The following is a 24,907-nucleotide window of genomic DNA, read 5'->3' as shown; positions in this document are numbered from 1 at the left end:
GGAAATCTTTACGGGAAAGACACCCAACGTCGGTGTACCAATTGTACATCTAGGCGTTTCCTTTGTTTGTTGTGATACATTGTGGTCTTCTGTTCCAAATTTTTTTTTGCTCTCGACCATAGTATCTCGAATGACATTTTGAAATACTGGAACTCAAACAATCCCACAGGAATATGCTGCTCGATAGTTGAATTTAAATGATCTCATTTTAGGGTTTCATTGAAACATCAAAATTCAGAACCATTTTGGATAGCGTAATGAAAAGTAACAATGGAGGGTCCTCTCGACAGATTTCAATTTCATTAACGATTTTAATAAAGCACTACGAGGCTTATAAGAATTACGCTGTTTGATCGAAGTTAATTCGAAAAAAAAAGCAAAAAGATTGAAAACAGGCTATGTTTCCGATCGCCCTTACGAAGCTGCAGTGGGTTGGTAACAAAAATGTCTGCGTCTTTCTCCATCCAGCGGCGACAGACAACAACAAAACAAACCTTGGCGTTTTTGTTCGAAAGCGCTATGTACAACTTTACAAAGCAAGCTGGATTTTACATGAGATCTTGTTTGCACAGAACAAAATTGACCCTGCAGAACCTTTTAGATAACGTTGTCAAGATTATTTGACAAGTGAAATCATTAATGGTTATGCCAATGTTTTTTATTCTGATCAAATCTCAAGGTAAACACGCAGTAGCATTGCGAAATTACTTTGAAGTATTTGAGGTGAACAGTTTAATACCGCAAATTCAAGCCTTCTTAATTCGAGCGCCAAAGGAATATCGTTCAGATATATGCTCTTTTGTCAAATTCCGGACAGTGCATTGTCTAAAGCCTTTTCCTGTCCAACCTCTTTCTGCAAGATAACAGCGTGATAATGTTTTGTGATTAATGAAATCACTAATTTTCATTTGCTAATTAAGCAATCCAAACCAGAACAACAATGTTATTGCACTGAAAAACACTTCAAGTAGACAAATGATGTCGTCGCACGTAGCTCGTTCGTGCTGGTCTCGGTTCGCTCGCGTCATATTTCCCATCGTCAATTGAACTTTACCACGAAAAGGTTATCTCTGTTTTGAGGTGTAGATGATAATCCAAAAGGGGCCAATGTCATATTTTTTAAGCCTTTTCCTATTCGAACCCAATTTCAAATCTCGGGAACATAATTGTTTAATGTGATTAGGGTCGATTTGAACCAACGTCAGCTCTTTACCTTCTTGATCTCCACAAGTCCCTTTAGATAAAATCCTGCGTGTCAGTATTCCGATAAAAGCTATTTAGCGGTGCGGTCGTATTCCCTCCCTCGAGGGAAGCAAATATTGTTTTGCAAAACGACAGGAACTCCAAATGACCTGTAGCAATTACTTGAAGTACGACGGTTTTCGAAGACAATAGTTTTGTCTTCAAGTAATATACTTCTCATAGATAGAGTATAAGATACTGTACCAGAGAGGCGAAAGCGCAGCGAAAACTAGCACAGTGAAAAAGCTGTTCAACAACAAATTTTTTCAGTCTTTCTTTTCGCAACTGCTCAAGTTGCATACTAACTGCAAGGATCTTTCTTCTATTTAATCATTCATCCGCAGTTCAAATATATGTTTCATACATTCCTGTTCATTTATTCATCCTTCACGGGTATATTATGAACACAATATGACCAGCTCCCAGTTGGCTTGATAGCTCAGTTGGTAGAGCACTGCACCGGCATCGCAAAGGTCATGGGTTCGAATCCCGTTCAAGCCTGAATTTTTTTCACGCTTTCTTTACGCAACTGCTTAAGTTGCGTACTAAGTGCGAGGATCTTTCTTCTATTTAAACATCCAAACTGTACAGCAGCCAGATTGGCGTTTTAATTCCCTGTCTTAATTGTACATACACTTAACTTATTTAATTAGTGATGTATCTTTTTCAATGGGGCTATGTCTTGCACCTTCGCATGCATGTTATCTACCGTTTAGCAGCAAATGTGGCGTTGTCCTTTTTCCCTGTTAACTGTACATAAACTTACTCTAAACTTAATTGATTAGTGATGTATCTGTCTCTTTGTGGTCATTTCTCAAAATGGACAAAGAATAGGAGTTAACTCAGTTAAAAATTTTACAATGTCTTATACGTACTACTGTCCCCATTAAGTGCTGCTTCAGCGCTAGAATTTACACTTGTTTTCAACTAAAGGGATTTCTCTTCGAGAAATCTACCTCGGCCGATAGTCTGCATTAGATTACTGAATACGACATTATTCTGAGGAAAGATCGATTTGTTTTGGGCACAATCCGAGGTTCGATAAATATTCAGTGATAAATTACTGTCTACAGTACATTAGAGGAAACAGGTTCTTTTCCCAATAGAGGTTCCATCGTCTAAGGTGCATTTTACTGAGTTTCGCTATTGCGTTGTTTTATTTTGGAGAATAAAATCTTGCATTTTTTTGGAGCCGGTAGTGCAGGACTTTGTGCGCTTCTAGAAATCAGTCAGAAACGTTTAAACTGCCAACTCTCCTTCCCAAAACGATTTTCGGTGTTTTCGTCGCCATTTATTTTGCTTCTTTCTTCGGGTTTTTGCAACATTCGATATCTGTGTGATGTTTTCCGCGTACGCACAGCTATTTGGAGTCTTTGGAATGTTGACAAATCTTTTTAACTCGGATATCAGCCCGCCTGCTCAAGAGCTGTAGACGAAGGTAATCTTTTGCCTTAGCTTCCGGCTTGCGGTTCGTAAGTATTGTTGAGGGATACAAAGAAAAGCAGCCAATACAAAGAAATTAGGCACTGTTACAACAATCAAATCTGGAGTGATAATAGAACCACAATTAAAACCTAACCCCAGTTAACGAAATTAAAATATTTTGGGATAATAAAGCCTTTATCTACCTTCAGAGCCGAGGATCGGAAAGCAAGTTCGGATTAAGACATGACATTCTTGAAACTTGACGTCATTGTGGTTCAGTTTCCAACGAAACTTCGCTGTACATGGAAACGCGCTGTTTTGCTGTAGTCTCGAATGTCCTTTTGTGTCGAGGGGACACAAACTTATCAAACTCAACTGATGTGTTTTCCTCGCGCGAAGCACGTGAGTTTGTTCATGAAGCTAGTCTGAGGTCCAAAATATACCTTCTGTTTAAGCCGTTCGCGTCCAATGTAACTCAAGCCCCGCAAAAACTGGCTCAAATCGCCGTAAAACAGCCCAGTAACCTCACAGATATCAAGTAAGACGGTTCACTTTGTATGCTCCTTTATCATGTTAATTTTAAATTTTAATGTAGTCCAGGTAATTTAAAACAATTATCTGACAATGCAGGAAAGAGCACCTTAAGATTTAATCTAGGCCAGCCGTGTATTAAACATCTGTGGGTACTATACTGCTGGAAAGAGCAAGTTTTGTCTGTTGAAATAATGACGATATATTTCCGTTTAGTCCATGAATTTTCGAGACGTTTGTATGGAGACGGGCAAATATACAAATGTCTGTAATTTATCTGAGTAGCGAAAATATTTCTTCACCGTTTTAAAAAACAATAATCTCAGACTTGGCCTTTTAATAATTTTAGATAAATTATTAAGTTGCAGCAGTGTCTATGAATTTTCGTTACTTAGTCTACATTAAAATTTAAATTTACCTTGATAAATGTAAATCACCTAAACGTCGGACATAGAGTGCACATCCCATTCTTGTCGGTAAATTGAGTTGTACGTCAGCAGTGTCCAATTTCTAACCTTGTTCCCAGGGCCCTCTCAAGGGAGGAGAGAGAGGAGCCTTGGAGCGAGGTTGTCCAATTTCTCCTTGCAATTTCTCTACTTACGCAAACATACAGTTCAGGAGAAAAAGAAATTGATCACCAAAAGATAACAAGTATTGATGTTTTGAAAAACGCATTCTCCCAACTAGTAACATGAGAAAGTTATGAAGAAGACTAAGGAGAATGTACGTGCTGATATCATTAGGGCTGAAAGGGTGAAAGGGGCAGTGGCATGGGGATTCTCCGGTTTTTTGATCACCAAAAATGGCTAAATTTATTTTTAAACACCTTGCTCCTGGATCACTACTAAAATGAAGTGATTTTTCAAAAAACAAACGAGCCAAAAATAATTATTCCAAATTTTATACAAGACGCAAGGGAAGAGCTGGAAAACAGCGGTCCGGCTTTCTCAAGTTGATATCCACTTTTATCTTGATCATCCGTAGCCAGAAGCATCCATGGATAGTTTCCGTGCGCTAGAAGAGCCGCTTTAAAGAGCATCTGGCCATTATTTTTCTGGCTCTTGTTGATAAAAAAAAAGGTCCTTTGGATTTTCAAAGTGCTGCTAAAAATAGATGACAGAGTGCCCCGCCAAAGTTGTGTGTACGTGACAAAATGTGATAAAACGTCAGGGGCTTTATAAGGAAAATATGTCAGTAGCGTTTGGAAACTTGTGATATTCTACAGCGAAAGCTTAAAAGTGTTAAAATCCTATCGAAAGATTTCCTGGGAAAGTTGTCTGTGTCTCGCTTGAACCTGTTCCTCCTATAATTGTGAATTCTTGAGTCGTGTTCATTGCTTTAGTAATAATTTAGTGTGACCTTTCAAATTAAAGGTGTTTGAAAAGCGCTGCACTTCAGTCATGAGCTTGAACATGTTTATTTTACAAATGCGAACTGACATTCTCAGGTGTGACAAACTAGTTTAACTGTCGCCCTCTAAAGTTGTTAGACCATTAAAAATGTATGTATTTGTTTAGAAGTTGTTCAGTGCAAGTAGATGAAAGCGCGTATGATCACAGCTGCTTTAGCCTTTTTGACAATGTTTACAGCAGACAACAATTAACTGACCTTAACTATTCGGCTTGACCAGAATGTGTCCTAACGTCTGCTTGTGTGGTTGACTTCCTTAATTGCAACATTCAGCTGAGAGCTCAGTTCCTTCCTGTGGCACTGTTTATTGTGTACAACGATGATCTAAAGTTTTGAGACTCTGGATGGAATCCTTGAGCGTTACCATTCAAATGAAATTAAGCTACTGAGCAGTACATTTTTACGTTGCTTTCAATTACGCTGCACAAGGTGATTCCATGAAGGAAATCGTAAAGTGTAGCTGAAGAGCAAGAATAAGTTGCCATTATTAAATCCTGCTCTTCTGCAAGTGGAAATGTTTTCTGAATATTTGCTTCAATATTTTTAGGAGTGAAAAGTCGAAGTGATATTTGGCAATAGTTTCCCACTTGTCTAATGAAGATATCTGTATGTCTTTTCTATTGCAGAATCTATCGCGTTCTTGTGGTCTGTGCACTGTACTGTGGGGAGATGAGGCGAGTGATGAGTCATGCCAGAAAATTGCGATTGCTTTTCCTTCTCATAGCAATGTGCTCTGTGTTCATAATAACGTACGAAGGAAATTTTCTGTTGGTGTCTGACCGTGGTAAGTGTGTTTGTATTAACTAACTTATGCTCTGTTCACACCAAAGCTAGAACATGTTTAAAGCCAGACTGTTTTGTTAAACAAGGTTTAACGGTATGCAGGATGTTTGTCTCATATCCCAGTTTAATGGCCTTAACTCCCACGAGTCTCCTGTAGCTCAGTGGTAGAGCATCCGAACTAGTAATCGGAAGGTCTTAGGTTCGACCCCTGATAGGAACACTCGGACTTCCTTTTTCCCAGTTTGCCTGTGTCACTCACTGAATAATACATCATTCTCAAGGTTTGAATTTATTGCCTTAGACGTTACATACTGACGTTTTCTTTACCTCAAACCTAGCACAATGAAAGCACCAGCTACAGATTGGCTTCATCCTATGCAAAATCTAGTCTGCTTCTCACCTCCATGCCGTGTTTCTGCATGGAATAAGTGAAACTCGAGCAGTAGTTCGTGGGCAGAACGAAAAACCTTAGCCAGAACTGGCCGGCCATACCGGCCAGTCTGTAAAACGAAAGCGCCATTCTAAAAGATGATGCTGTAAAATCCTGGAAAAATATTCACTCCGAAAATGGTACGCGCTATATCAATGGTTAGCCTGTGAAAGTGGCCATATATATATTTCTTACATCCAAGGTCAGTTTACCGGTAAAAACAAAAACGAAGTACGTCTGTTTGTATAAGTGCTTTTAGCTACTGGCAGCTCATGTTTTCTGTCTTCTTAAAGCAGTGGAGAAACTTAAGGCTAGGAAATCACATTAGCTGTTAAGCTGGTGTTAGTCACTGTGAATCAACAGGCATTTGCTAAAACTTATGTATGGCATTTGTTTGTTTGTTTATTATAGGCTTACGTTTACCAAACTATATACCGCCGGATGTTGTTATTACAAACAGTGATTTAACCTTTGGTGGACTTCCAAGACCTGTAAAGAAAACTTCAAAACTAGGTCGAGTGCTGAGTTCATTTGGCAACGACAAAGAGTCCGCGACAAAGAAGTACACGAAGCAAAGGTCGCTTCTTTGCGGGACAAAATGGCAAGAGGACTACATTAAACTCCACGACGACATCATAAACAATCGGCGACCGCCCAAGTACCTTGTATATTTTTGCGGCGGTAAAAAGTACGGCTGCGGTGGCTACGGGAATCGTTTGGGTGCCATTACATCGCTCTTCTATCTGGCTGTTATAACGGGACGGGCTTTCCTCATAGACTGGAACACCACTGCTCCGATTGGCGACTACCTTCAACCCAGAAACATCCAGTGGAATTTTCCGATTTCTAAGCTTGGACATCTGAAGAAGAATTACCATTACTGGGGCAAAGGCGATCACGAGTTGGTCAGCAAAGATTCGCAAAGATCTCCGATCAATTTTAACCTCTTTCGCAGCTGGGTCGAGGGCACAGACCTCGAATCCTACTTAGACTCCCCGGTGGAAATCGTCACGAGTTTGTGGTATTTTGCACCGAGTTTTCGACAGCATAAGTTCGCCGAACGCTTGGCAAACGAGATCGGGGTGAAAGTGCGAGGCCATCGCTACTCGCTCGTGGGCTGCGCGTTTGATTTCCTTTTCGAAAGAACTCCCACGTTTGAGAGAACTTTGTCAGTAGCTCGAGAATCGCTGAATTTCAAACCGGGCGTGCCGCGAATTGGGATTCACATCAGGATGGGCGATGCGAGTTCCTTTCACCCGGGATCTTTAGATGAAAGAACTGCTAATTTTAAAAACTTCTTCACCTGCGCCAAGAAGCTCGAAAAAGCCATTTTGGGGAACTCAAATTTTAGCCGAGGACACATCAAATGGTTCTTGGCAACCGACAATAACGAGGTGAAAAAATATGCGTTGAGAACGTACCCGGACAAGGTGGTGTCTCTGTCGGTAAAAGTGGAGCATATTAATGTACTCGAGCCCTCTTTTGAGGGAATGCAGGGCGTGTTACTTGATCACTTTCTTCTATCGGAGTGTGACTTTCTGGTCTTATCTGACAGCAGTTTCAGTAAAACAGCGCTGGGACTGAATTTCCATTCCTTAGAACACAGTACTTTCGGTGATAAGTGTAAGTATATCACGTGACAAAGGCGGTTTCATTGTGATGGGATTGTTGATTTCATTGCATACTTCAGTATTAGTAGTAGTAGCAGTAGACCTCCGCCATCTTGAACACTCAAGACAACAACTTTCGCAGAAAAAAGAGGTTAGAGATTGTTGCGGCCTGCCTACTTGGCGGTATTCTTCGTTCGAGAGAAAAGTTTTGGCGCGCGCGAAAGCCAATATTTGCCTGCATTCTCCGTGCAGATCTGTTCCCAAAACCTTGCCACCTCGCGAACAATCCCTCCAAAAAGTCGGCAGTGAAACGCCGTCACGATAGTATCCAGTGGAATAGGTTTCTGCTCGAGGAAATTGGAGTTGCGAGGTAAAAGATAGCAAATCATTTTATATTCTATAACAATATGTATTTAAGGACACAGGGTTATGTTCGAGAAAGGAGTGGTTCAAAATGGCGGGAGTCTGCTCTACGTTAATTTTGTTTTTTTGCAACAGAAAAACCAATCTGTAAGCCTGGACGAGAACGAACGTTGACGAGGTCAGTTTAAGCTCGATGGAAACGCAAGAGCGTTGGCAGATAATCGAGCTGCTGGTTAGCTTGCAGACTGCCTCGTCCCTAGTCGTTGACTTCTTCCCAGCTCAGTTAGACGGGTGCGAGGAAAAACATCAGCCTTCGCTCAGACTTCGCACTGATACCCAAGCTCCCTCCGATTCCCAAGCTGGTCCCGCTCTCACGTTTTAGAAGAGAAGAGCCTATAGAGCTTACTATATTAGGTATTTTCGTCCCCATTCCCCTCGCTGGCTGGAGGCTTCCTTATCAAAATACTCTCGGAATCCCAACAAAGCGGTCTCTCTCGGAAGCTGAGCTCGGTCATGAATTCGACCTCTCGTCAACTCTCGTTCTCGTTTCATCGTTAAAAACCTTTTTTTTTTTCATCATTTTAATATCCTTGTTTTAATATCTTGAGCATACGTAATACTGAGTTTTAAATTCACACTCAGAATTGCGATGAAAGCTTCAATGCAAATTTTAATTGCTTTCTTTAATTGAGATAAACGGAAAAATGATAGGGATGCGAATATCATGTTGACTAAATATCAGTAATAGTGTGGGAGGGTAATTTATAAATGATACTTTGACAGATCCATACAGCAAAGTAAACGTTGTCGTGCTTTATCACCCGATATTAGTCACTCCTTTCCGTGGTGTACCCTCCGAGAAGAGTAACCTCCTCCCCTAAACTCGTAACCAGATCTCATTACAGATTTCGAAATGTGACCGTGGGAGATTTGGGTATGAGAATACCCTTTCCTGGTGTTGTTTCCCTCGTTTTCTCAGTCGACTGCAATCCTGACTCCAAACTCCCAGAAAGCCATTCTCCGTGTGCAATGTTAACCAGAAAATTTGATTCAGAGTAATTTTAAAAGTTAAATGCAATGTTGAAAAGATAATATTAAGAAACACATCGAACTACCACCAATCGATAGAAAATTCATTTGAAAAATACTCGTCAGGCCCGAAAACTCCTTGGGAGTTTTGAGAAATGGGCGCGTGGCGCTGTTTTACTCGTGAACTTCGAGCGCGGACTTGGATCGAAAGGTCGTCAACGAGTGGATTAAGACTGGGTCGAGTTTAAGTGTTGCCTTGCAAACTCTAGTGTTGTGGGGTAGGGAGGGGAAAGGACGCAGTTTTCTTCTTTTGCCCCGGCCCCTCGGGATGACTTTTGCCTTCTTCAATATTATCTCTCTTACAAATTGCTGTGAACGATTGGGACAGGCTGCCCAAATGCTAGCGAGCTTGCTAGATTTGCGCGGTTTGTAGTAAGTAAGAGAGTTTGTTTGTTCCAAGTTCGATGAAGGGGAAGCTGATTGCAGGGGACGTAGACAGGGATTTAAACACGTAGGTGTTTTTCTTTTTCTTTTGTTTCTTTTTCATAATAACATCTCCTTCCTTGTCTCCTATGTCACTTGAAGTTAAGGTTCAAGTTTTGTGAATTTCTCATTTAATCGAGATGTTTCCTCGTGGTGGCCAATTTCTACATTCTCTTTACACGAATGTTTGCAATATAGGATAATTTGACCAGAAAAGTAGATGCCGACTATTCTTCTGCTCCAGACATTAGTATACCGTGTGGCATGAAATTCTTGTTTATTATATAATCCCGCCAAAGTTAGTATCCGTACTGATATTCTCCGCAAAATTTTATTCCACTGCTGAAATATTCACCCGAATGTCAACAATTCTATCCTCACTGATCCCTGTTTCAATTCGTAAGCCCAATCTCTCGCAAATTCTTCACGCTTTACGGAATGTATCCAACACGAGCGAAAGTGCTTCATCCGATTTTTAAACACCTGGAAGTCGGTTGAAAAAAGGAGGTGCAGCATGCATTTTTTTAAATCCTACTTCGAGGTGTTTGGAAATTGTATCAAACACACTTTCGAGTGTTTGATATAGGCTGTCAAACCATTAATAGTTCTTGGAGAAATTCACAGAAAATTTTGTGATAATTAACACCACAGTTTCAAACCTCCTTCGCGTTAGTGATTTTTGCTCTTCTTGAATTATTAACGAGTTTGTTAACATTCTTCTTTGGCTTTTGCCTGATATTCTCTTGCGGGAGTTTATTTCATGCCAGACGGTAATGATGCACATGCAATTCTACGTACGAAATGAAGCGAAATGATAGTTTTTAATAAGATTCAGCTTTATTAAAGTTATTTATTATATAAAGAATCAGATCAATGTAAAAAATAAAAATTTGAAGAGTAAAATTTGAACGTCGACGCTGTAATTTTTACTTCTTTGTTCCTCTTGGAGTAACAATTAAATTTTTCTGTTTTGGTTCCGCTCCCCTGTCATAGTGAAAATCCCATTCGTTCTGATTCCGGAATGAAGGGGATGTAATTCCCGTATCAAGTCCGCTTTGTTCCCGGAGCTCAAAGAAGTGAAGGCCCTGGGAAGGAAAATCTCACCTCAGTGCCTTCCATCTGAAAGGAAAAAACGGTCGGTCGTTCCGGGCAACTTTTATTGACGCCCACATCAAGATGGCGGATATTTTTTTCACCTTTTGCAAGTTAGAAAAAGTGATGACCCTAAGAAGAATCCAATGGGTGACCTTGCAAGAACCACGTGGACTTCTTCGCGATTTTTTTAAATGAGCTAGAGAGTGTTTATTGACTGAATTTGAAACCCCGCTCTCTTAGGTCCTGTTCAGACTAGTGGTGCGTTTTTTTGGGAGAATCCAAAAACGGATTTGTGACCTCAGATCATTCAGATCATGGTGCATCAAAGGAACCGTCGGTTACCGACGAATCCTTGTCCAGAGTGGATTCGTCGGTTCCTTTGATGCACCATGATCCGAATGATCTGAGATCACAAATCCGTTTTTGGATTCTCCCAAAAAAACGCACCCTAGAGGTCGGTGCCCGAGAACCGGGCACAGGCACCTAGTCTGAACATAGGTTTTGTCGCTGCCCAAACAGAAGTAGAATAGAATAGAAGAATAGAATAGTTCTTTATTTAAACACGGTAAAATCCATTAGGAGTATAAAAATTAGAAATAACCTAACTAACTATCCTAAACGATTTGCGCACCATGCCTGGCAAGGGCAGTACCTCCAACGGTAGTACTCGGGCGCCATTCCTGGGCACGGGCTCTGGTCTGAACAGGACTTTGTCAGTCCCCGCGCTTTTTCCTCTTGCCTCCTTGCGACACAGTAGACAATAAAATGGCGGGCGGTAAATTGACGAACGAGGAAACGATTGCTTCTTGGGCACCAAGACATCCATTTCAGTGCCCGGACACAGGGCCCTGGGACGGGCGCCTGCTTTGCAATACCAAAACAAAAAAAAAAAAATACCCAAAATACCTTGACCAAAAAAAAAAAAAAAAGTTACGACGTAAGTCTACAAAATGGAAATAGTTTTTGAGGAGCAAGCGTTAGAAGCGTCAAGATTTTACAACGAATGAATAGCTGAGTAAGAACTCTTGCCATCCAGCCGTACATTCTTTGTATTTTTTTCCGGTTGTTGAAAGCTTATATCTCGGAATATTCAACGAACCACACTGATATTTACAGTGTTTACCAAGAGGGGCGTGCTCTTTTAGACACTGGTGTTGGTGTCCATTGTTTCTTTCGTAGGTTATTGTTTGATATATACTGACGAGGCAAAATGTAAACAATGGCCACAGCAAGGATTCTCCCGTGGGTGGTCCGGCGTCTTTATGTCGTTTTGTCGCTGGGGTCCTCAAGGGCAAGGTTGAACACCTTCTGACACCAAAATGTAAACGCGTCTACAGTGAAAAAGGGAAAAAAGAGTTTTTAGTAGCTGGTATTTTTTTTTTGTCATGTTCGATGTATTTCGTGTAGAAAGTGAGGAAAAACAAATCTTTATCGGCTAATTTAAGAGGGTACATCACCTTTCTTCATTTGCTTTCTGACTACAACTTAGCATCTCCTTTTGTTCAGTGATCAACCGGTTCAAAGTTAAATATTCAGGAAAAGTTAAGTTTATGCAAAGAAAGGCGAGAGACTTACCAAGTCGGTCGTAAAATCGTCTCGGCATACACTTGGTGTGTACAAATATGAAGTAGAAAGGTAGTCCTGCGAGGATGATCCCCAGCGCTATCATTGAACCCACCGGTTCTTGATAAACTGGTGCGATAACGAGGTATATTGAGGCCAAGGTCATCACTATGGGGATGACCAGCCAAACCTGTCAAACAAGAAAACGGAAATGAATGACTGAATGAATGAATGAATGAATGAATGAATGAATGAATGAATGAATGAATGAATGAATGAATGAAATCTTTATTTAAACATGATAAAAATATCAGTATAACAATAGAAAATGAAGAAATTCGTCTAAAGTATAATTTTCTATTTACTGGTTTACATATTTGCCGTGTGGGAGTCCGATACAGAGAGCCATTTATCCTCCGAGTAAAAGTTCAACTCTCTCGATAAGCGTGATGAACTCCGGGAACAAGCCTGGACTCACAAAAATCGCTTTCGTCATGTACTCCACGTAAGTTATCACGAGACATTTCAGACGTTCCTCCTCCTGTCCTATCATTTATCCTATTAGATGGCCGACATATAAAATTAAAACTGCAGTGGGAAAATGAACCCAACTATACGCCACCACCATAGAGTCCTAAAGTGTGACGTCACAGATATTTGAATTTGAAATTATGGGATTTGTAAGTATATTCGGAAAGAACATGATGAAAAATGCCTACTTGTCAAAAATCCGCACCTTATTGCAATTTGGAGGCGAGATATAAGCTCTGTTCTGCCCCGATGACTCCATACAAATCCTTCTAATTTTGTCTCTGTTCCTAAATTTACTAATATTGTCTCAGTTTAATAAATTTAGCTTTTGTGACGTCATCACTTTAGGACTCTATTGTTAGAAAATCTTTCCTTATCGCCATTGTCGTGATTGATGGTACATTTATTCAGATAAAGCTATGTACGGTACTAGTGGTGCTACCTTGAATGGTCGAGTCATATTGGGTCTCTTCCAGCGTAACCACAGCAGAGCGGTAAATGTTGCTCCGTAGAACAGCCATGAAGCAAAACTGAAAAACCCGATTAGAGTCGAGAAGGTGCTTGAGTCGGGAATTAACATGATAATGGAAATCACAGTCTGAAATACAATAACTAAATAAATGAATAAAATAACAAAATGTTTTGGGCACATGAACGGGCGTCACACGTGACGCGCTCAATCTTATTATATTTATATTTTGTTTTGGCACACAAAGGACACTGGCAACACGGACATAAAAACGAAAATGTGTCGAGAACACCTTATTTGTGATAAGTCCTCCTCAAACTAAGCATCTTTATGGTATGATTACAATAGATTGATTGCATCTGACGTCATCGCGCTCATGTTGGTGGCATGGAACAATAAGATTTTTCTCTTCTGGGAGTTAACTTTCATTTTTATGCAAACTATGTGAGAAAATGTTCATTTGTTTTACCACCAACATGGCGGCAATGCAATCAACCTATTTATTACATCGCGAGATAATTTGCGCATTGCTGTGGAACTTGCGCATGTCAAGTGAAAGTCTTCGGGATCGAGATTGGTCGATCACAAAAAATCAAACTCATGCCCAGTTGGAGTCAGATACAAACCCAATTTTTCTCTAGTGACCAATTGTGACTTTTTCTTACTTTTTATGAGTCGGTTTTGAAGGAATTAAATAGGCCATTTCCGAGTTGCTGTGAACCTCAATATGAAAGCGAGGTTAAGTGCAAAGTTTTCATTCATATGCAAACAAAACCAATTTAATTTTCATATGAATACTTTGCACTTAGTCTCGCTTTCACAATGAGGTTCACAGCAACTCGGAAATGGCCTATTAGTCCGCACTGTCTTTACAATGCCGTCGAGAAAAAAAATTCCAAACCAACGGTCTCCAGGGTGTGATCTTTTGAAAAGGCAAACTTTTGAAAACGCATCGTAATTGGACAGACTTTCGTGGAATGTTCTTGTTGGGAGAGAAAATTTTAAGCAAATTAAGGTCCTTGTCATGGAAACAAAATGATGCATGGACACAGAGACCCACATCAGCGCTTGGTTGTATAAACCAGCCGTAAAAAATGTAGAGGTGTTGAGTAGTCCCTCTTAACGGCCCTCTGGTCTTTCTCACGACTGTACGGGCTATAAAGTGCGCGCAGGTGGCGGTTGTATTTAGCTATCGATTTAAGAAGGGCGTTACATGCAGCTGGTTCCAGAGAGCGAACCGTGCCAACTAGTTAAGAACTACTACGTATCCAACCTTGAATAAAAGCTACCCTATCCTAGCTACCCTGGACAAGTACATCAATCATGATCTGTGATGCTACAGGACGGATGATGGCAATTGTCCTTGTGTAGCCATCGTGACAACGAATAATTCATAGTTTTCGAGTGTATATTGTCGCTAGTCGGTCTTACTTTTAAACGTAAACGGTTAGCAGAACTCAAATTAAGGCCGAAAATCACGCCAAAACACTTAAGAAATGAGCTGACACGCTGGCCATTCTTAAGTACTTTTGCCATTCACTTCCATCAGGCTTCCTGTCGCGCCAGTCCACTCTTACAGTCAATAGGGCAACCTACCGAGAATACTATAGAGGGGACTGGGGTAAGTTGGTGAACTTGAATCATTGCTAAGAGTTTAGGAAGGTGTCCCTCACGAGCTGCCACGTACACCAACCTAGAAATAAACACTCACGAATTAATTCTCTTGTATGCACTCAGAGCTCACATTTCTAAGGATAGGTATAGCTTACGGGCCACTTTAAAACTGCTGCCTTGTGATTGACATCACCCAATGCTTAACTAGGTCTTTATGATTGCGTATAGCTACTTCCCCACCCCAAGCGCGATTCCCAGACTATCCGAGGTCTGATTCAGTCCCAGTCGTCTCTCGTCTTCCAAGAGAGGCGTGGGCGCAAGGGATGATCAGAAGGATAAAAGGAAAGGTCTCGCGCTCTAACTCTCGTACGTGTAACATACATACCTCTTCCTAACTGACTTGGAGGTCCTACTCTAAGTTATGGACCGATTTTTTTCTCTACTGATTTATGTCCCAAGCGCGAAGCGCGCGGGCCATAAATCAACGGGAAAAAACGAGGATCTGTAACTTACAATGTGGGCCGAGAAAACGAGGTTAGTAAGATATTTATTATATCTCTGAGGTTAAGCGGGCGCGCCGAAAAGCCCTCAAAATTGACCAATCACACTGCCCGTACTAACTGACTGAGAGATACGTTCTAAACTCTTAACTTGACAAGACCACAACAACTAGACGTTGAGAGATGCCGGATCTTTTACAGACTTGGTTCAGTAAAATACTTTAGATGATAAGTTACAGACGACGGCAAGACTAATCCTTACGGCAGTAAAAAAGACGAAAATAATTGGGAACTCTTGTATAAGTATATTGTTTCAGTTTTTATAACAATCCTTTTTTGTTTGCGTATATTTTACTGCCGTGAGGATAAGTCTTCAGTGTTTTCTATAACTTACATGTACGGACTGGTGTGACAAAATTCATTGGAGGAACTTACCGTGATCCTCCAAGCGTGGAACCAGTTGACGCACCAAACGTGGAAATGGCAACAAAGACTGCTGGAATCCAAGCGGCGGGACCCAAATAAGCTCGTCCCATGCTCTGACGTAAGACAACAGTGTATCATATCAAAAGAACCACTAGTACCATGGGATGCAGAGTCCTGTGCACTACTGTGCTTAATACACTAACAGTTAAATAAAGTAATGATTAGGAAGGGTTCATAATTTACGCAGAGGGGGCCATGATGATTTTGAAAGGGTGGGGCATGATTTTTCAGCGGTAGGTATTTTTTTTCTTTTCTTTGGGGGGGGGGGGGGGCTATGGAAAATTTCCCCAAAAGTAGAACAAGGTATGCAGGATATTTCATGGGGAGAGGGGCAGAAAAAATTCACTTAGAACGTCATGAATGGAGGGGGAGGGGGGGGGGGGGTGAGGGCTTCTAAAAGATGTAAGCGAAAAGATTAAAAAAAACATCATAACCTCCATCTACATAAATTATGGACCCTCCCTTGGACCATCAGTATTATACCAAACTAGGCGTGGTCTCGTAACAAAGTGTCTTAGCTAAGAAGAAGAACACCACATCATTACTAACCAATGCCACAGCTTCTGATTCCAGGATCCCTTCGATTCCAAGCACGGCCATATATGAAATGTTCACCAACAGATACACAACCATCACTAGCAGTACTCCTCCAAGAAGAGCTCTTGGTATGTCCCTATAAAATAACCATTCTTATACTGTCAGTTGAAAAGATCTGTTTGAGTCCCAGAGTACCTGGGGACTTTGGGGCTGATGCAACCCCATGACGGTGAACCATTTTGGTCATAATACAGACAATTTGGGACAAAATGATCCTATCAAGGACCATTTCAGGTTACTCTGGGACTCATTTTAGCCCTTGGGTGCACTACAAACCTTACAATAAGCACTATTTTGACCCAGCCAAATTAACCCTCACCATTTCAGCCCTTAGTTGCATTTTATGCGTTGAGATTAGACTATTTTGAACTTAACTCATGGAGCTTAATTAGACTTCAAAATAAAACTGTATTTTACTTACCGAAATGTCCTTGTTAGTGTGCGCAAATTTTTTGTGTGAATAAATGAGGCTTCTTGGCACTCTAATAAGCCTCCTCAAGCGACCTGGGCGCCATTTGGAGGTGGACAAACATGGGCTAATTACACAACGTTTGTGTAAGAAATAGATGAGCTATTATAATTCCGTACCGGAATGAATTTTTCAAATTCTGTGAAATGAAAATAATTGACCAAAGATTTTGCTGACCAAACTTGAGTCCTTTAGAAGAGACAGGAGTCATATGATCAGCGTTTGACTTTTCCATCTTTACATTGCCTGAGATCCTAAGGAAAACGCGACTTAACGTACACCTCTCAAGTTTGACTAGAACCGATAGCATTTCTTATCTCAAGCCGTGTAAAGGGGCTTATTAGGGTTTCCCTAGCCCGTGCAACAGCCATGAAACGTTACTACATAGGACGCAAGTTTTTAGGGACGCCCGTGGGAGGAGCACACTCAATCAGTCGAAGAAAATACAACTGTTCAAGAAAAAGAGTATGTTATTACATAAAGTGGTTGACCTCTTTAGGCGTTAGAGAGATTTCGGTAAACGGCAGAAATGACCACGTGACCTTGTTTATCCCTCATTTGCCGCTTGCTGTGTTGAGTTTCTCGGTAAAATTGAGTATGGTTTGGCGTTAGCATGAAAGGACAGAATTTTTTTTCAATATTCTCCTCTATCTACTAATTATTTCAAGAAAATATACACGCGATTCTCACGTTTGCCGTAAACGCGACCCTAAATCTCTCTCTTCTTTTGGTGTTTTATGATAACAAAGGAAAACATACCTCTCAGGGCGTTTCACCTCCTCAGTAACATAGTTAAGATTTTGCCTAAAATGACAATGGATTGGTCATAAGTAATCAACAACAATAATTCTAGCCATGATCGGATGTTAGAAAAGATATTATTTCAGCATGAGTCGGGACTGACTGACCCGTTTTAAAAATACAGTTGAATCCCGCAACAGATACATTGGATCTACGGTCAAATTGGAACTGAAACGTGTCCCCAGTTAGTGCTCTGCGATAAACACATAGACACATAAATAAAGTGAGTTGTTTTATTTATTTCTTTTTTAAAACAACCCTTTTAATTTATGCACATCCAAATTTAGATTTCCTCTCCATAAATCATAGCATATGCTACCTTAAACTTCTATTGAACAGAAGAAGGGGACCGGAGTCATCTAGGTCCCTCCCCAAGATTTGCTTCTTCTATCACAGATTTTTAGAGGGGTTTTTGATTGATTGATTGATTGATTGATTGATCGGTTGATTGATTGATTGATTGATTGATTGATTGATTGATCGATCGAGCGTCATAAAACCAAAAACCAAAGTAATTTCTCCGGCCAATCACAACATTTATTTAATTATTAAAACCGCTCTAACACGGACGCCAGAAACTGCAAACTATAGCTTTACCATCCATCGTACGCCCAGTGTCCTATGTAGATTGCCATTGCAAGACTCGCTAGATTCGTGTTGGATCCTTTAAAACCATCTTCAAGGTTTTCTGTGTTTCCTAAAAGGAAAAAGTCAAAAGGAGGAGATTTTAGTGTTTTAAATAGAGCGGCTTCCAATTGAGTGTCGTAAAACCAAAACCAAAGTAATTACTCTGACCAATCATAACAGACACAAACAGTGCAACGAACCAATCAGAACACAAAGCAAATATGTGTAACTGACGCCAAGGGCGGGAAAACACGTGCGAACAAGTTACAATTGGTTTAATTTGATTTACGTCTCATTGATTAAGAAATTGGCGGGAGTTTGACAAACCAATCACAGAGCGTAGTAAAGCAAAACCAAAGCAAACGTGAAATTACTTTCGACACTCAATTGAAAACACTTTGAAGCGTTTTGCTTTTCAAAACTTGGATAGGAATCATAGTATCAATGTTACTTCCCTGAAAGAAACCCTTACCTTTTCCTAGATGTATGATGCCAAGTACGATTAAAATGAAGATACAGATCAGCTTGGCGTAAGTGAAGGTGTCTATGACTCTCGTTGACCATTTCACGCTCCAACAGTTAACTGCTGCAGTCACAACTGCAAAGAGAAAAGAGGACGAGTAAACGACATGAAACAAGATAAGATAAGAAATAAATAAACAGGAATAAACTTTAAAAACGCCTTGAGAAGAATCGACAAACAAAGTTTGGAGAAAGACGCTGCTCATGCAGATATCGAGGACGTACAAATGAACCTAGCTTATCGAAAAGCACGACAACGTGGCCAATCCATCTCCAAATGGGACTGGAGGGAGGGAAATGTTTTGATAAATTGACAGCTAAAAGGTAAACTCACTGCACAAACGAACTCCAAAGTGAGCTTGAACTTTTATAGGTATCCAATATCTGCTGACTAATAGCTAGCAGGAAAAGCGATGCCATGCAACAGCCTGATAAATATGCTAAAAAGAAACAAAGCCATAATGTTGTGAACTTAGCTACTGAAAGGAAGTATTGATTTTGATGACCTTGGAATCTCAGATCACGAGAGTCACGTTCCATAAACAATACTTTACTGATCTATCGGTAAAAATCTCCTTTAAATTGAAATGGGTATCATCACAAAATCCATGGTGTGAGGTGTCAGTCCTGAATACTGTCAAACCTGTATTAAGCGGACACCCTTGGGGCAGAATCCAAAACCATCTCCAAGAATGTGAGATAACCGTAAAATATTTCCGTAAGTTATAGGCTCAACAAACTCAGGAAAAGTGAAAATAAGTGGAAAAAGGGTCGACAGAGGTGGTGGGTATGCTTTAGAGCTACCCTGCGAGTACAATTCTCAAGGTGCAACTGTTGAAGGAAGGCGTCATTAATTAGTTTTCAAGAGTGTCCCAGACATATTTCCCGTTTGCCACATAAACAGCCTTCATTATCGCTGAGGTCACTTGTTTTGTTTCATTAGTTTGGCCCCGACAGAGTATCTCGTATTTATGGACGGTCCTAAAAATGGGACAGCGGATAAAAAACATGATTCCTTTTGGTAATGTCCGTTTAATACAGGATTTTAGTAAAAGAAATGACTATTGAAGTCACGATTAAGGTTTTCGAGTCCGCTTAATAGAGGTATCCGTTTAAAAGAGGTCTTTTTTATGTGTGTGTGTGTGTGTGGTGGTGGTGGTACCGGTGTGGGGGCGGGTGGAGGAGGGGAGGTTTGCGGGACTTATGAAACTGTCCGCTGTAATTCATTGACAAGTTGAACGGATTGGGATAACCAGAAAATAGATAGCAAATGTGACCTGTATTTCTTATAAGTGATGCTTTCGGTGGCTTGCGTACGGTCCCTAGTGAAGCGCGGGTAGTCCCGCAAAGGCAGAGGACGTGGCGAAGAAAGAGACGCTTACACCACCACCCCTTGGCGTTCAATCCTCCTTAGCATTCGAGCTTCCAAGAGCTTTTATTTCTCTCTCGCGAAAACAGAAAACAGAAGAAAGTCTGAGAAGGTCTGTGAACTGATTAATGAGAGTTCGCTTTTGTTCATAAAGCTGTTGTTTCTCTAGTCATTGGCCCACCATGACTTCATTCTAAATGGAAATATGCTGATAATGATTCTGGGACTAAAACAGTTTATACTCACCCAAACAAACAAAAGCAAGAAGCTTGTTTGCATTGTCCGGTGGATCACATTCCAGAAACAAGGGCTTAGCCACATACTGAGCAAACGTGATGGCCATAATGGACCGAGAGGCCGGACGCGTAATTATTACCGTGGTCCAACTGAACATGAATCCAGGCACGGCACCAAACGCCTCCAGCAGATACGCATACTCGGCGCCCGATTTTTGGATGCAAGTCCCAAGTTCAATGTAACATAGACTACCAAAGATGGCTACAAACCCACAGGCAAGCCAGACGACGAGTGCAAGGCCCACAGATTGTGTCTCTTTGAGGACTCCCGTGGGAGAGATAAATATTCCCGAACCTATTATTGTACCGACTATCAGCCCAGTGCTGTTTAGTAAGCTGACTTGCTTCTTCAGTGCAAAGCGTTCTGCGTTCCTCGATTCTGCTTGTTGCGGTTGTTTGAGGGTCTCTCTTTGTAGACCGCCCGTTGATAAGAAAGGATCTGCTTCTTCGGCTGTGGTGGACATCACTACCGTCTGCTAAGAAAAAATGTTAGTTTGTAATTTAACCCTATCTAGACCAGGAAGGGGGTAGGGGGTAGAATAACTTTTTTACCTTTTCAGCAAACGCCATGAAACGTGATGACTTTTCCAGACATTTATCTGGGAACAGTTTGATGTGGTCGGTTAGCTAAAATTGGCGTTCCTTGGCCTTGATTTTATCATGGCAACCAATTTTTGACAGGCAGATTTTTCAGAGAGTAGAAAATCCCTTCTTACAGAAACTTTTATAGTTTTAGTTTTTATCAGAGTTCTTTTGTTGGTTTGTTTTACTTTTCGTTTAATTTTGGCGCTTTCCTGAAGTTTTAGGGAAATCATGAAATCTAAGACGGCGTATTCAAGATGGCCGCCACTTGGGAGTCATGACGTAATTACTGCGTCATATGACGCCATCACTTCTCGTTGCGGACCTCAAAGGAAACTTCTTTGGACGTACCGGTTTTCCTCTCAGTCATAGCTTTAATAAACAAAATTGTAATCTGCAAGACCACAGCGGCAAACCGAAGAAGAGTGGCGGATCTCATCTAGACTTGGATCACTACAGGATCACTAAATTATTTCAAATGCAAAATATAGAAGCCAGACTAATCCTAACGGCGGAGGTGGTGAAAAACAAACAAACAAACAAACAAAATGGCTGGAACAACTGAACCAATATTATAACAAAAGCCCGATTTTTCAGTTTGCAATACAAACCTTCCTCGCCGGGGGGCTGAACGGAAAAAGTGAGAAACCTTTAAAAGGATAGTTACAAATAAAGGTTTCAAATTTAGAATGCGTGACAATGATTGGTTATTTGGGACAAAAAAGTGTGAGATGTGTCATTGGTGTGCTTCGCCACGTCTATTTATGCCAAGGGGATGTAATGTTTTAGCTTGGTTGACTAAATGAACTTCATGAGCCTTTCTAACTGATCATGAGTCACGTGTGCTGCGTATAAGTTCAAGTGGGATTAGCCAGGTGAACGTCCGTGTGGTTGGTTGAAATGTAGCGAGACTGGAGTAGGATTACTCAGGAAAGCCCCGCTTAAACTGTTAGATATCTTGGGCAGGAATAGTCAGGAATAGTCACATAGGCAGGAGTAAGAAGCGAAAAAGTTGCCACGTTGTGAAGTTTCGCTGATTATTTTCCAGCTACTTCTAACTTTACTGTTTGGAAGGTTCAGCAAACGGGGTCAAGCTAAGCCTCTCTCACAGACGCTCTTTTGGCTCGTCACGCAATCTTTCCTCCTTAGACCCGTTCCAATTTTTTTTTTTTGGGGGGGGGGGGGGGGGGGAGGTGGGGGAAAGGGCAAAAACCAAGACTACGCGGGCTATCGATCGCGATACCAACAGCATCGTCCATTAGTTAGAGCTCCCTGAAAAATATCGATAATTTCTGACATCGTTGTTTTCGATACCATTCGATACCTTATGCTTACAAAACAAAGCGGTATTTACATTCCACGCGGTGTTTGAGGTTTTTTTTCACTAAAGCAAGAATTCGGTCACACTTGCAAAATTCGGTTTGCCTAGAGAACGCTCAATAAGCCAAGTTTCTCTAGGGCAAAAGTGTGTGGTATGACCACCGCTTACATCGATAACAATGTCGGTACTATCGAATCGCTATCGAGTCTATCGGTCTGTCTTCAACGAAAAACCTTCGGCGTTTCCGACCAGTGAAGTACAATATGGCTCATGCAATAACGCCGCTCCGTTTAACGCATTCACAAATGTCAATTTTGATTTCTTTTAATAAAAGGTTTCTGTCTGTTTTATCAGTGCTCGCAAAAATTTTGCAACTGCTCGCATCCTTTTAAGAACAATTTGACAAGTGCTCGTGCTCGCAAAAATAAACACTGCTCGCATGCTCGCAAATGCTCGCAAAGACCATTCGATACCCCTAAAATTGGTCTCGCCGTCTGTTTTGACGGATATATAACTTTACGTAGACAAACTTTAGACTCATAGAGAGTTACTGCAAAGAGAAAATAGATTTACCTGCTTTGGTATGGTTTACTGAGCGGAAGCTTTTTTGAACCTTGGACATCAAGCAGCGTCGTCCGCTACGGGGAATGATACGAGGTCAGTGATGGCGAGTTTCAACATCCGGAGAGATAAAACAGAGTGGACCATTGGATCGTTCGACCGACTAGTGAATGCGTGTGTGACAACATATTTTCCGTATGCCGATAGGTCTGGATTTTTTTTACTTATACTCTTCAGGTAACAGCCAAATGGAAACTTCTCAATGAAGCTTTGGAGACCAGCCGGACGACTTGAGGGCGAATGGGCCGTACTTACTTCCGGGCGATGCGCTTATCTAAGGGCATAAGCCATACCATACCGCTACTTGGTAATAGGCTCCTGTACTCTTGGTTAGTACGTAGCGGAGTCTGAAAACGGGAACTGTTCGCAGTGACAAACAGAACTTAAATCTAACCACTTTATTTAGTTATCGTGCATCTCATTAATTACTTTTATTGTTTTCAAATTTTTAGACACGTGCATCCCACCACCTGTTGAAACAAAAGATCTACTTTTAGGAAGCGATAAGGCTGGTTTCATACAAATCTTGTAATCAACAAAGTTCGCTGTTGTGACAGAAATTGAGCGCTCGTAAGAGGCTATAATTATAGAAACCTGGCACTGTAATCACGCGGTAAGCATCCTTAAGCCATAAGAGCTTCCTATAATGTACCTTACGAGATCGCTGGTATACACAAAGATCTCCTATCGCATAACGGCATGTGTTATTTTTCTGCTAAAAAATAAGAAGTCCTAAGTTTTTAAGTCTAAGGGCCTCTTCATATGAGCCCGGTCGACCGGGCTGGCTCGGTTTCCGAAATCTCGCCTCGCCACTCTTTTCTTTACAAAAATTTCGATGTGTTCATACGAGAAGGCGGGCTGGTAACCGAGCTGGAAATTTTTCCCATATAAACACTCCAGCCCAATCTCGATCCCAGAGCCCTCGTACTCCAGATACCGGGACAGTCCGTGACGAAACATTTTCAACTGCGCATGGCTTGTAAGGTCGCTGACAAGTCGGAACGCGGTTCCACGGGTAGTTTGGGGGGTCTTTGATCTCGGTAACCATGTTTACATTTCCCATATGAGCAGAGGACAAAATTCGTCCCGCCTAACGGCCGGCCCGATAATTAAAGCTGTAGGATTTTAATTCTAATTTTAATTAAAAAGAAATCAAGCACCACACAGTCAGATTTCCGTGTGTGAGAAGCTAAAAGAGGAATAAAACACCGGAAGTGCAGAGTTTCTAAATTAAAAAACGAGCTCTTCGTAGACCGTGAAGGGATTTAAATTGATTTGTTACATTCTGAAATGCTTTTCTCAAATGTATTCCTCGCCGCAATGATGATTTCTGAAGAAAAGATAGTAAGTCAAGAGGTCTAATTACTTTAGAAGGCAACACACCTGAGGGCTGCGACTTTCTTTTGTTTTAGCCTTTTTTTCTATTAGTCTTCGAGGTTTCAATCAATTCAAAAATGCCATCATACGTTCGTAGTGTACAGAGGAATAAATAAAGGACCGTAAAGTCATGATTCTTGGAACCTTTATTAAGAAGAAGGGAGTGATGATTGAATATTAGAAATGAAAAAATTGGATATAAAAAAAGGATTTAAAAAGTATTAAAAGTTGAAATTGATAAGTGATCCCAAGACCGGTTGGCTATCAATTGTCATGTGCTCTTGTGTGGTGTTTGACTGTATGCCTGTGTGCAAGGAAAATTTCCCTCTTTCATTTTTTTTTTAAATCACATGTTGTCCCTAACAAATTCATTTTTACTCAGTTGCTCCCTTAATTCATTCTCTTCGTGATATTCAGTCTATTGTAACAGGCTCTTAATGAATGAAGGTGAAATTTTTTTGAAATATCATATTAAATGTAAGCTGTGGATGAAAGATGTAACAGATGAAAGACCTTCGCAGTTATGGACATACCTTAAGCAGTTGCGAAAAAGGCCTGAGAAAAAAATTCAAGCCTGAACGGAACTTAATCAGTCATGTGATCCTTACTACAACAAGTGTCAGAGAGAATAAACCTGAGAAACAAGTTCTTCAGTTGGCTAATCTTTATGCAAAAAGGTCTCATACGTACTTGACGAGAGACACCACCCATCCCCCTGCTTCCCCTATATATATATATGCACATATTTTCTATGTACATTA

At 40.8% G+C, this 24,907-nt stretch overlaps 2 protein-coding genes across 12 annotated transcripts in view; one reads left to right on the top strand and one right to left on the bottom strand.

The window, feature by feature from the left end:
- Positions 1–10,221, top strand: part of LOC146473529 (uncharacterized) — a 33,965-nt gene extending 23,744 nt beyond the window's left edge. For 7 of the 8 annotated variants that reach the window (XM_085118187.1, XM_085118192.1, XM_085118189.1 and 4 more), the window contains 2 exons: positions 5,235–5,392; positions 6,233–10,221. In XM_085118187.1, coding sequence (XP_084974313.1) covers positions 5,235–5,392; positions 6,233–7,461 — 1,387 coding nt within the window. In that variant the 3' untranslated portion in view covers positions 7,462–10,221. Of the gene's footprint in view, positions 1–414; positions 3,206–5,234; positions 5,393–6,232 lie in introns of those variants that run through there. The other variant, XM_085118185.1, reaches the window with a different exon arrangement.
- A 712-nt stretch (positions 10,222–10,933) lies between these two features.
- On the bottom strand, positions 10,934–23,044 carry LOC146473528 (b(0,+)-type amino acid transporter 1-like). 4 transcript variants are annotated; one of them, XM_085118197.1, is made up of 12 exons: positions 22,940–23,044; positions 22,722–22,786; positions 20,196–20,721; positions 18,531–18,656; positions 18,029–18,128; positions 17,390–17,434; positions 16,114–16,237; positions 15,514–15,617; positions 14,561–14,657; positions 12,938–13,093; positions 11,977–12,154; positions 10,934–11,732 (listed from the first exon to the last, which is right to left on the bottom strand). In XM_085118197.1, the coding sequence occupies exons 3-12, from the start codon at positions 20,707–20,709 to the stop codon at positions 11,662–11,664; spliced, it is 1,515 nt and encodes a 504-aa protein (XP_084974323.1). In that variant the 5' UTR covers positions 20,710–20,721; positions 22,722–22,786; positions 22,940–23,044; the 3' UTR covers positions 10,934–11,661. The 4 variants fall into 4 exon arrangements, with proteins under 4 accessions (XP_084974323.1, XP_084974321.1, XP_084974319.1 ...); XM_085118195.1 differs by having other exon boundaries at positions 20,196–20,718; XM_085118193.1 differs by lacking the exon at positions 22,940–23,044 and having other exon boundaries at positions 20,196–20,718; positions 22,722–22,919.
- Positions 23,045–24,907: the final 1,863 nt, after the last annotated feature.

Source organism: Pavona decussata, unplaced genomic scaffold, assembly GCF_977016875.1.
Source record: "Pavona decussata unplaced genomic scaffold, jaPavDecu1.1 SCAFFOLD_93, whole genome shotgun sequence".
Classification (NCBI taxonomy): Eukaryota; Metazoa; Cnidaria; class Anthozoa; order Scleractinia; family Agariciidae; genus Pavona; species Pavona decussata.
Note: the sequence above shows the minus strand (reverse complement) of the source record. Positions and strands in the feature narration are given on the sequence as shown.

Excerpts from the sequence above, each read along its gene's own strand:
- LOC146473528 (XM_085118197.1), bottom strand. The coding sequence starts at position 20,709 with ATGTCCACCACAGCCGAAGAAGCAGATCCTTTCTTATCAACGGGCGGT. Across the intron at positions 16,238-17,389 it reads GAGGTGAAACGCCCTGAGAG|GGACATACCAAGAGCTCTTC; the intron begins GTATGTTTTCCT and ends GTTATTTTATAG. Across the intron at positions 13,094-14,560 it reads TCCCCTCTATAGTATTCTCG|ACTGTGATTTCCATTATCAT; the intron begins GTAGGTTGCCCT and ends ATTGTATTTCAG.